General features: G+C 40.9%; 1 protein-coding gene across 2 annotated transcripts in view; it reads right to left on the bottom strand.

Moving 5' to 3' along the window:
• SEC24A (SEC24 homolog A, COPII coat complex component) overlaps window positions 1-12,611 on the bottom strand; it is a 93,665-nt gene that overhangs the window by 56,223 nt on the left and 24,831 nt on the right. For both annotated transcript variants that reach the window (XM_053566503.1, XM_053566504.1), the window contains exons 4-8: window positions 8,034-8,111; window positions 6,632-6,792; window positions 5,750-5,922; window positions 4,054-4,156; window positions 1,429-1,555 (exon numbers count right to left, since the gene is read on the bottom strand). In XM_053566503.1, coding sequence (XP_053422478.1) covers window positions 1,429-1,555; window positions 4,054-4,156; window positions 5,750-5,922; window positions 6,632-6,792; window positions 8,034-8,111 — 642 coding nt within the window. The remainder of the gene's footprint in view (window positions 1-1,428; window positions 1,556-4,053; window positions 4,157-5,749; window positions 5,923-6,631; window positions 6,793-8,033; window positions 8,112-12,611) is intronic.

The following is a 12,611-nucleotide window of genomic DNA, read 5'->3' as shown; positions in this document are numbered from 1 at the left end:
GCTGGAGGTTGCTGTGAGCTGTGACACTACAGCACGCTACTGAGGGCAAAAAAGTGAGACTCTGTTTCTAAACAAACAAACAAAAAAAGTTCCATTCCAGACTTGCCATCTATTGTTTAGCAGCTAGGGTGCCAGTCACATACACGGGGACTGTCAGGTTCAAACCCAACCGGGGCCTGCCAAACAATAATGCCAACTACAACAAGAAAATAGCCAGGCATTGTGGCAGGTGCCTGTAGTCTCAGCTGCTTGAGAGGATGAGGCAAGAGAATTTCTTAAACCCAAGAGTTTGAGGTTGCTGTGAGCTAAAAGGTAACCTATGGTTCATGAATAGGGATGCTACCACGCCACAGCACTCTGCTCAGGGGCCCTGTCTCCTAGGTTAAAGCAAATGCACATAAGATTTTAAAGGTATACTAAGGACATCTTTTTTTGTTGTTGTTGAGACAGGGCCCCACCCTATGCCCCTGAGCAGAGTGCAGTGGCGTGGTAGCTCACCGCAACCTCGACTGGGGCTGCTGGCACCCTGCTGCCTCAGCCTCTGGAAACCGCTGGGATTACAGGTGCTCGCAGAGGCGCCCGGCTGGGTTTTTCCATTTTTTTCATGAGTCAGGGTCTCACTGTCGCTCAGGCGAGTCTAGAACTCCTGAGCTCAAGCAATTCTCCCTCCTCAGCCTCCCACAGTGCTGGGATTACAGGCATGAGCCACCGCGCCCAGCTAGGACATCTTATAAATTACTGTACAGGAAAAGAATGTTCTTATCTTATTCTCGCTTTACTCAAAAAACACACACATATAAACAATAAAGCTGGTTTTTAAAAATCTTTTATATTCCTATTTCCCAACTCTTAATAAAATGTCCTTTCAAACTGACACCTAATTTTCAAAGTGTATACTGATATATCCATTTTCTTGTCTAATCCTAATAATGTTATTGGTTAGAAGATATTCCTCAAAAATAAACTGTGAAATAATTATTGAGAGATCTAATTTCCTCCTCAATTATACTGAGTAAACTACATTCAACTAACCTTCTAGCACTGCCCACCTCCCTTCATACAGCAGTGAATGAATTAGGCAGTTATTCTGTGGACTTATTTTCTTTCATCCTAGAGAAAAGGCATGGGACAATTTCTAAATGAAAATATTTCATATTATTGGCTTAAGTAATACCATGAAATATACCATTTATTATATGCCCAATATAATAAATGCAAAAAAGTGGTACCTAAATAATATCATAATTTTAGTATTAGTTTTAAAAGTATAATAAAGTATAAATACATAGAAAACAGTTAACATTAAAATTCTCTGCATGGAAAGATTGAATACAGGTAAGTAAGAGGGCTTTTATTTTTTCAACTTCATGTTTGTACTATCTGATTTCCCTACAAGTAGAAATTTTTAAATGTTTCAAAAAAGCATACCATCATTGACTCGGTAACATAAGTTACACTTCCATCTCCTTTGATCAAGAAAGCTGACAAAAGGGTTGATGTACGTTCTGCATGAACGGCATCTCACAATTGTACTGGAGGTAACCACAGGCAATTGCTGAAAAACAAAACGAAGTTTTAATTTTAATGGTGACTATCATGTTGAAAGGGCAAGCATCAATCCATCTCTTCTAAAGAAGTGTTGGGATATTAAAATTTTGGAGAAAAAAACTTGGAATAAAAGGTATGTTCAACTGCCACACAAAAAATTATGTAACTTAAATGTATTGATCTTAAATTTTATTGTTTCTCTCCTGGACAATTTTCATCAAAATCTGCCTTTTATAAAAAAAAAAAAAAAAAAAAGTGGAAGACATTATTCCTAGTAAAGCATCACAAGAATGGAGAAGCATGAATCCTATGTACTCAATCTTGATATGAGGACAATTAATGACAATTAAGGTTATGGGGGGGGAAGCAGAAAGAGGGATGGAGGGAGGGGGGTGGGGCCTTAGCGTGTGTCACACTTTATGGGGGCAAGACATGATTGCAAGAGGGACTTTACCTAACAATTGTAATCAGTGTAACTGGCTTATTGTACCCTCAATGAATCCCCAACAATAAAAAATAAAAAAAAATAAAAAAATCTGCCTTTTAAAAAAAGTACTTATTTTCCCATTAAACATTCGCATTGCACCGCCTGTCATCCTAGCACTCTGAGAGGCAAAGACGGAAGAATGGCTTGAGCTCAGGAGTTCAAGACCAGCCTGAATAAGAGCAAGACTCTGTCTCTATTAAAATTAAAAAAGGGCGGCGCCTGCGGCTCAGTCAGTAAGGCACCAGCCCCATATACCGAGGGTGGCGGGTTCAAACCCGGCCCCGGCTGAACTGCAACCAAAATATAGCTGGGCGTTGTGGCGGGCGCCTGTAGTCCCAGCTACTCGGGAGGCTGAGGCAAGAGAATCACTTAAGCCCAGGAGTTGTAGGTTGCTGTGAGCTGTGTGATGCCACGGCACTCTACCGAGGGCCATAAAGTGAGAGTCTGTCTCTACAAAAAAAATAAATAAATAAATAAAATAAAATTAGAAAAAAAAAAAAAGCTAGCTAGGTGTTGGGGCAGGGGCCTTTCATCCCAGCTACTTGGGAAGCTGAGGCAGGAGGATGGCTGGAGCTCAGGAGTTAGAGGTTGCAGTTAGCTACCACAGCACCACTACACTTTAGTGTGGAAAACAGAACAAAACCCTGTCTCAAAAAAAATTAAAGTCAGGGCGGCGCCTGTGGCTCAGTGAGCAGGGCGCCGGCCCCATATACCGAGGGTGGCGGGTTCAAACCCAGCCCCGGCCAAACTGCAACAAAAAAAAAATAGCCGGGCGTTGTGGCGGGCGCCTGTAGTCCCACCTATCAGGAGGCTGAGGCAGGAGAATCGCCTGGGCCCAGGAGTTGGAGGTTGCTGTGAGCTGTGTGATGCCACGGCACTCTGCCGAGGGCGATAGAGTGAAACTCTGTCTCTACAAAAAAAAAAAAAAATTAAAAAATCAATAAAGGGGTTTGGTGGCTGTAGCTCAGTGAGTAGGACACCAGCCACCTACATCAGGGCTGGTAGGTCCGAGCCCAGCCCAGGCCTGCCAAACAATAATGACAACAACAACAAAATATAGCCGGGCGTTGTGGCAGGAGCCTGTAATCCCAGTTACTTGGTAGGCTGAGGCAAAAGTATCACTTAAGCCCAAGAGTTTGAGGTTGCTATGAGCTGTGATGCCACAGCACTCCACCGAGGATGACATAGTGGGACTCTGTCTCAAAAAAAAAAAAAAAAAAAAATCCTATCACCAAAGGAGGTTTGTTTTGGGAAAGCCACTTTGGAAAAGCCACTTCTCTCATACACTGATCCTCAGGAGTTTGTGGCCAAATGTTAAGGTCCCAGAGGCTTAGAACAAAGGTAGATCAGCTTCTTTTTTCTTTTTGAACAACTTCTTAAAATAACGAATTTTACTCAAAGAATGGGAGAATGGGCTAGGCACGGTGGCTCACACCTGTAATTCTATCACTCTGGGAGTCAAAGTGAGAGGATCACTTGAGCTCAGCAATTTCAGGGTAGCCTGAGGCCCCCTCTCTACTAAAAATAGAAAAATTAGCCAGGTGTTGTGACAGGCACCTGCACTCTCAGCTATGAGGTAGGCTCAGGCAGGAGGAATGCTTAAACCCTAGGAGTTTGAGGTAGCTGTGAGTTAGCACCTTACCCTGGGCAATAGAGTGAGACTGTCTCAAAAATTAAAAAAAAAAGAAAGAAAGAAAAGAAAAAGAATGACAGAATGGAGAGATTAAAGAAGTCTAATAGATAAGTAATTTGCAACTTACTAAAATATTATGGTTCTTTCCTTTATATTCTTCTATTGTCTATATTCTATTCAGTGCCTCCTAGGTTTTTCAACAATATGTTTACCTAGTTTTTGAAAGTGTTTGGTAATAAAATTTCAAGTTGAAACAAGAAATCTGCCAATGACTGACTTCCTAAAAATAGCTCAAATTTTACATGTGCTTCTTACATTGTTCCAGAAAATTTTCACCACCAAGACAATTTTCCGTAAGACATTTACTTTCACTGGAGAAACGTACCACTAAGTCTTTGAAAGGATGAAGCAGCAGCCCCAAAGGAAGTTTGGCTTTATTCAGTAATGCCTGAGTCTGAGGAATGCTAGTCAGTGTGCATCGAAATAACCTATATCAAAGTAAAAGCAAGTATCAGGTGCTGCTATGATTATTTTTAGACAAAAAAAAAAAAATCTTTTAAGGAACACATTTTAACATCAGATCAGATAAGTGAAATATTTCAATAGACCCTCTCAAACTTTATCCCATAGATGGTTATCCTATATTATATAACTAATATAGTCTCTTCTTGGCCTATGTATTTGATAAAACTTAAGAAAAAGAAAGATCATACTGGAATTATTAGGTGATGACTCGAATTTGCAAATACAAATTTTATTATGTAAAAGTTTGGTTTTACTGAAGATTCTAAAAATGCGATTTATTGGCAGCATCAACTAAAATGAGGAAATCGCAAAAAAGAAAAGAATAAAATATAGCAATAAAAAGAAAAATGTTATTTAAAAGTACCAAATTCAATTTATTAGAAAGTCTTCACTACATATATTCACACAGCAAATTTTTCAGGATTAAAAAGTATTATTTTTGTTTTGAAATTAATTTAAAATAAGAGCAAATACAGGATTATACAGTAGAATCTCCATAGCTGACCACCTCCCCTCATTGACCACCTCCTAAAGTTGACCTAATTTTCATAGACTGGACATGGACCACATGTACTCATCATTATAATGGGCCTACTTTCTCATATTCACCACCTCTGTATGTTGACCAATTTGTTACAGTCACTCAGGTGGTCAACTTAGAGGTCCTACTGTATAGAAACAAATTCCTATACTTTAGCTTATGAAGAAAAACGGTAGCAACCAAAATGATAATTAATGGCTCAGTGACCATAGCACAGTGATTATAGCACCAGCCGCATATATCAAGGCTAGTGGTTTCCAGCTGGTTCTGGGCCAGCTAAACAACAATGACAATTGCAACAACAAATAGCCAGGCGTTGTGGCAGGTGCCTATAGTCCCAGCTATTTGGGAGGCTGAGGAAAGAGAATCACTTAAGCCCAGGAGTTTGAGGTTGCTGTGAGCTGTGACACCACAGTACTCTACCAAGGGCAATGTAATGAGACTCTGTTTCAAAAAAAAAAAAAAGATAATTAACATCTTAGGCTGGGTGCCTGTCGCATAGCAGTTACAGCACCAGCCACATACACCAAGGCTGGCAGGTTCAAAACCAGCCTGGGCCAGCTAAACAACAACAACTGCAACACAAAATAGCCGGGCATTGTGGCGGGCACCTATAGTCCCAGCTACTTGGAATACTGGGGCAAGAGAATTGCTTAAGCCCAAGAGTTTGAGGTTGCCGTGAGCTGTGACACTACAGCACTCTACTGAGGGTGACATAGTGAGACTCTGTCTCAAAAACAAAACAAAACAACAAAGAAAAAAACATTAATATCTTAATTTCATTACAGCTGATAAAAGCTGAATCAGTTTGGGGATTACAACCCTACTTCTATACTCAGAACATTTCAAATCACAATTAAGTAAGTAAAGAGTTCTATCTTCTGTACCTAGAACTGTCATAAATTAATATACTTGTACAGCTCATTTATAACACCAGAAGCTCTTAACAAAGCTAGAAAACTTTTACAATGTGCATCATGTTATATTTAATAAAAAATGCTATTTGAATCCTTACTCTGGACTACAGTTGAGTTTCTGGATGTCTTCATGTAAATTTGGGACTGGAGCCTGTAAAGGTGTTGAGGGAAGCATATTTCTTTCTTGAAGAAGATTGACAACTCTCAGACCCTCTGGATGTAGACTTAATCCACTCAAGCTTGCAGTTAAATGGTTAGCACCTAAGGGAGTCTACAGAGATATAATTTCAAAGGAAATATTATAGCTTTTGTAAGTTTGTGAGAACTGGTTAATTTTTTTCTAACTTTCTTTTTTTTTTTTTTTGTGGTTTTTCTGGCCGGGGCTGGGTTTGAACCTGCCACCTCCGGCATATGGGACTGGTGCCCTACTCCTTGAGCCATAGGCGCCGCCCCTAATTTTTTTCTAAATAACAGAAGTGTAATCTAGATTTCCTGGCCAACCTTTTGATTGTGGAGAAATGTATAAGGATAAAGTCATTATGAAAATATCCATTGTAGGGCCAGGCGCAATGGCTTACACTTGTAATCCTAGCACTCTGGGAGGCAGAGGTGGGTGGATAGCTCAAGTTCAGGAGTTCAAGACCAGCCTGATCAAGACAGAGACCCTGTCTCTAAAAAAAGCCAGCCACTGTGGTGGGCACCTGTAGTCCTAGCTACTCAGGAGGCTGAGGCAAGAGGATTGCTTGAGCCCAAGAGTTTGAAGTTGCTATGAGCTATGATGCCACCACACTCCACCGAGGGTAACAAAGTGAGGCTCTGTCTCAAAAAAAAATTAAAAATCCATTGTTATTCTAATTGGTTATAAAAATGTTATAAATGTCAATAAAATGTTTATTGGTTATAAAACTTTCTTCAAGTATACACAGTTTAAACCAAAAAATGGATAATAGTATATAAAAATAAAAAATGAAAAAATTTACCTGAGTAAAGGCCTGTGGTCCACTTGGGTAATTTGAGGAAACGGGTGGCATTCCAGTTGTACTAAGTGGTAGTGTGTTCTGATAACCAGGTGGTAAGGAGGGATATGAATATCCAACACTTCTGCTCATCTTAGGATTCTTATTAGTAAGCTGTGGTGTTGCTAGAAACAAGGTAACTTTTAAGTTCTATTTAATACTCCAGAATACTTTAAATCCATTAAGTTATAGGAATTATAACTCTAAAATCCTACAGCTAATTTAACACTTTCATTTATGAACCATGTAAAGTAACAACAACCCTAGTAAAGTAATGGCAATGATTAAAATTTAGTTAATGCATACTATAACTATAAACACATGAAAATGTGTTTTGTATAGTTCATTAACTTTCATATGATGCACTAAATTATTATTATTATTTTAGGAGACTAGGTTGAGTGCAATGGCTATTCATGATCATAGTGCACTGCAGTGCAAACTCCTAGGCTCAAGCAATCCTCCTGCCTAAGCCTCCAGAGCCAGTGTAACCAGAGGGGTGAGACCAACTACCAGGCTTCATGAATTACATTTTGCATTCAAACTTAAAATTTTAATTTAAAACAACTTTAATCAAAATATCCTAAATGGGCCGGGCATGGTGGCTCACCCCTGTAATCTTAGCACTCTTGGACACCGAGGTGGGTGGATTGCTTTAGCCCACAAGTTTGAGACCAACCTGAGCAAAAGCAAGACCCTGTCTCTACTAAAAATAGAAAAACTGAGGCAAGAGGATCACTTGAGCCCAAAAATTGGAGGTTGCTGTGAACTATGATGCCATGGCACTCTACCCAGGGCTCTGTCTCAAAAAAATAGGCTCAGCACCTGTAGCTCAGCCGCTAGGGCTCCAGCCACATACACCAGAGCTGGTGGGTTCAAATCTAGTCCAAGCCTGCCAAACAACGACAACTACAACCAAAAAAAAAATAGCCAGACATTGTGGCGGGCACCTGTAATCCCAGCTACTTGGGAGGCTGAGGCAAGAGAATCACTTAAGCCCAAAAGTTAGAGGTTGCTGTGAGCTGTGAAGCCACCGCACTCTACCCAGGGTGACAGCTTGAGACTCTGTCTGAAAAAAAAAAAAAAGAAAAAGAAAAAAGAAAATATCCTAAATGTTTAACTTAGGTGATTGGTCAAATAAATTTAAATACACATAAATATTTTCTATAATCATAATAAAGCCAATGATCCCATTCAGAAGGGAAGAAAAACTAGTCAAAACTCTAAATACATGGAAATCAAAAATGTTAACAGTAGATACAGCAAAATAATGAAGTGTTCTTAGTTTCCTACAATGTGCACAGATTCCTACAATGAGATACATAACTGTTATAATCAAATAAATAAATAACTCATAGCATCTCACCCAAGAAGCCACCTCCTTCAATTTCATCATAACTACTGTGGACTACCATAGATCCATTACTGGTATCTGATATAATACCTAAGGAGGAACAAAATTTATATTAGAATAATTCATGCAATACTTGAACTAATATCCAAAATTTTACATAACTTTCAAACAAATAGTTTAAAACCACAACATGTCAAAAATGTAAAAAAAAATCTTTAGGTGGCACCTCTGGCTCAAAGGAGTAAGGCACTGGCCCCAAATGCAGGAGATGGTGGGTTCAAACCCAGCCCTGGCCAAAGAAAAAAAAAAATCTTCAAAAAAAAAATGCAAGTTCTTTTTTATTTTCATTGTTGGGCATTCATTGAGAGTACAAGAAAACAGGTTACGCTGATTGCATTTGTTAGGCCAAGTCCCTCTTACAATTGGGTCTTGCCCCCAAGAAGCGTGTCACACACGGAGACCCCACCCCCTCCCTCCTTCCCTCTCTCTGATCTTCCTTTCCCCCACCCTCCTCCCTCCTTCTCTCTCAGCTCTCCCCTTCCCCCACCCTCCACCATGTACTAGGTCATTAATTGTCCTCATATCAAAATTGAATACATAGGATTCATGCTTCCCTATTCTTGCGATGCCTTACTAAGAATAATGGAAGTGTTCCACTTCCATACAGGTTAAGACAAAGGATGTAAAGTCTCCATCTTTTTTAATGGCTGAAAAAATGCAAGTTCTTTAATACATAAAAGTATCAATTAACATAACTACAGCTTCAGGGAAAGGAAACAGGAGTCTTTGAAAGGAGTCTTTCCCAAACAACAAGGCTTTTTTTTAAAGGTAAGGTCTCACTCTTGTCACCTGGATTAGAGTGCAGTGGCATCATCATAGCTCACTACAACCTCAAATTCCCAGGCATAAATGATTCTGCCTGAGCCTCCCAAGTAGATGGGACTACAGGTACATGCCACCATGACTGGCCACCTCGACTTTTCAAAACTTCATTCTCTGGCAAAGTAACTTCTAAAAAAGGATGGTCCCGGGCGGCACCTGTGGTTCAAAGGGGTAGGGTGCTGGCACCATATGCCAGAGGTGGCGGGTGCAAACCCAGCCCCGGCCAAAAACTGCAAAAAAAAAGGATGGTCCTTTTAAACTTTGTCAAGTTTATGGTATTATACACTATCTGAAAGATTTCAGCAGTTATAAGAGCTGCCATTATAAACCACTAGAGAACAGTACACAATGAAAGGAAAATAAAAATGAATACTACAGAAAGTAAAATTATGAGGAAAAAAAACCTTATTTTTAAAATATCGAATAAAGTGAAATCCAAAATTAATCTGAAGGTGATATAAATGAATTAGCACAGGGGCTCACATCTGTAATCCTTGTACTCTGGGAGGCCAATGCAGGTGGATTGCTTGAGCTCAGAAGTTCAATATCAGCCTGAGCAAGAGCAAGACCTCATTTTTCACTAAAAATAGAAAAAACTAGGGTGGCGCCTGTGGCTCAGTGGGTAGGGTGCCAGCCCCATATACCAAGGGTGGTGGGGTTGAACCTGGCCCCGGCCAGGTAAAACAGCAGTGGCAACTGCAACAAAAATAGCCGGGCGTTGTGGTGGGCTCCTGTAGTCCCAGGTACTCGGGAGGCTGAGGCAAGAGAATCACCTAAGCCCAAGAGCTGGAGGTTGCTGTGAGCTGTGATGCCCAAGAGCTGGAGGTTGCTGTGAGCTGTGATCACACAGCACTCTACCAAAGGCAACAAAGTGAGACTCTGTCTCTTAAAAAAAAAAAAGAAAGAAAAAACTAGCTGGGCATTTGTGGCAAGAGCCTCTAGTCCCAGCTACTTAGGAGGCTGAGGCAAGAGCTTGAGTCACAGAGTTTGAGGTTGCTGTGAGCTATGACGACGCCTTGTTACTCTGCCCAGGTCAACAGAGTAAGACTCTGTCTCAAAAAAAAAAAAAAGTTTTTTTAACTTCCTTTCTTCCAATATTTTTCAGCATTAAATATAAATGCGAAGACATCTACATAAGAGGGCTAAGTATTAATTTCCAGTTACCTCTGCTATTTATGAGCTCTAATTCAGGGATAGAAGAAACTAAATTCATCCCTGATGGTCTAGTGGTTAGGGAAAAAGACAACAATAAACTAAATGCAGTGAATAGCATCAACCACTAGAATGTAACTGCGAGATCACTAACTTTAAGGGGCATATAAACACCAAGTAGAGTAGAGGAAGAGAGGGAATAAGTGGTAAAATGGCGGCGCCTGTGGCTCAAGGGTAGGGTGCCAGTCTCATATGCCGGAGGTGGCGGGTTCAAACCCAGCCTCAGCCAAAAACCACAAAAAAAAAAAAGGAATAAGTGGTAAAAGACTTACCTACTGGGTACAACAAACACTTTTCTGGTGATAGATACACTGAAAGCCCCAATTTAAGCATTATACAAGGTAGCTAATATAATGAAAACATTTGTACCTCCCTAATATTTTGAAATTAAATAAACACCAAGTAGATAAGTGTAATAGTTGTTAGTGAAGTCAGTAAGTTCTTTTCAATTCTCAAAACCAATATGATATTAGCTAGCTACAAACTGATACAGTATACAATAGTAAAACTTTCAGTTGGAAAAAAAGGAATTGGGCATATAAGCTGGGAACTGTGGCTCCTGCCTATAATCCTAGGACTCTGGGAGGCTGAGGTGGGGATTACTTGAGGTCAGGGGTTCAAGACCAGCCTGAACAAGACCCCATCTCTACAAAAACAGAAAAAATTAGCCAAGTTTGGTAGCATACACATATAGTCCCAGCTACTTGGGAGGCTGAGTGGGAAGACCACTGGCGCCTAGGAGTTTGAGGCTACAGTGAAATGAGATCACACCAGTGTATTCCCGGCTGGGGAACAGAACAAGACTTTGTCTGGAAAAAAAAAAAAAAAAAATGGGACATGCTGTGAATTCAATTTAGTTGTTTAAAAACGTAAATTATTTATTTATTTATTTTTGAGACAGAGTAGCTCAAAACAACCTCAAACTCCTGGGCTCGGCTCGGCCCCTGTGGCTCAAGTGGCTAAGGTGCCAGCCACATACACCTGAGCTGGCAGGTTCGAATCCAGCCCAGGCCCGTCAAACAACAATGACGACTGCAACCAAAAAACAGCCAGGCGTTGAGGCAGGTGCCTGTAGTCCCAGCTACTTGGGAGGCTGAGGCAGGAGAATTGCTTGAGTCCAGGAGTTGGAGGTTGCTGTGAGCTGTGAAGCCACAGCACTCCACCCAGGGCGACAGCTTGAGGCTCTGTCTCAAAAAAAAAAAACAAAAAACTCTTGGGCTCAAGGCAATCTTCTTACCTCAGCCTCCTGACTAGCCGGGACTACAGGTGCCCGCCACCATACCCAACTAATTTTTCTGTTTTGTTTTTTTTTTTGAGACAGTGTCTCACTTTGTCACTCTCAGTAGAGTGCTATGGTATCACAGCTCACAGCAACCTCAAGCTCTTGGGCTAAAGTGACTGTGTCAGCCTCCCAAGTAGCTGAGACTACAGGTGCCTACCAAAATGCCTGGCTATTTTTAGAGATGGGGGTCTCATTCTGGCTCAGGCTGGTCTCGAACCTGTGAGCTCAAGCAATCCACCTGCCTTGGCCTCCCAGAGTGCTAGGATTACAGGCATGAGATACCATGCCCGGCCGTTTTTCTATTCTTAATAGAGACAGGCTCTCAAACTCCCTGAGTTCAGGCTCACACCTCTAATCCTAGCATGTGGGGAGGGTGAGGCACGTGGAGCTCCTGAACTCAGGGAGTTTGAGAGCCTGAAGTGTCCTCAAATTGTTATTGCCTTTTTTTTTTTTTAGAGTCTCAAGCTGTTGCCCTAGGTAGAATGCAATGGTGTCATAGCTCACAGCAACCTCCAACTCTTGGGCTCAAGAAAACCTCTTGCCTCAGTTTTTCTATTTTTAGTAGAGACAGGGTCTTGCTTTTTGCTCACGCTGGTCTCGAACTCGTGAAATCTGTATGTGTATGTGTAACATGCATATGTAAATGATTTTTTGTTTCTAAACATTCACCAAAACAAAAATCACAGGTAAGCCCAGGTGTCTGCAATACCATCATTCTGAGAAATATAAGAATAGAAAATTTGGGCGGTGCCTGTGGCTCAGTCAGTAGGGCGCCGGCCCCATATACCAAGGGTGGTGGGTTCAAACCCGCCCCGGCTGAACTGCAACCAAAAAAAAACAGCTGGGCGTTGTGGAGGGTGCCTCTAGTCCCAGCTACTCGGGAGGCTGAGGCAAGAGAATCGCTTAAGCCCAGGAGTTGAAGGTTGCTGTGAGCTGTGTGATGCCATGGCACTCTACCGAAGGCCATAAAGTGAGACTCTGTCGCTACAAAAAAAAAAGAATAGAAAATTTTCCTGAAGCCATAATGTTTCAGATTAAATAGCTGATTCTTTTTTTTTTTGTGGATGCTCAAGACAAATATCTTTATTAAAGACACGACCAAAATTTTGGCAAACATTTCAAAACAGATTTGTAAACATAATGCTTCCCTTTTCAACTGGCAGCACTTTGAAAAGACAATACAATACAATAAGACAACACAACTTGAATCAACA

Source organism: Nycticebus coucang, chromosome 17 (assembly GCF_027406575.1).
Source record: "Nycticebus coucang isolate mNycCou1 chromosome 17, mNycCou1.pri, whole genome shotgun sequence".
NCBI classification, from domain to species: domain Eukaryota; kingdom Metazoa; phylum Chordata; class Mammalia; order Primates; family Lorisidae; genus Nycticebus; species Nycticebus coucang.
The sequence above is the reverse complement of the archived record's forward strand: the minus strand, read 5'-3'. Positions and strand labels throughout refer to the sequence as shown.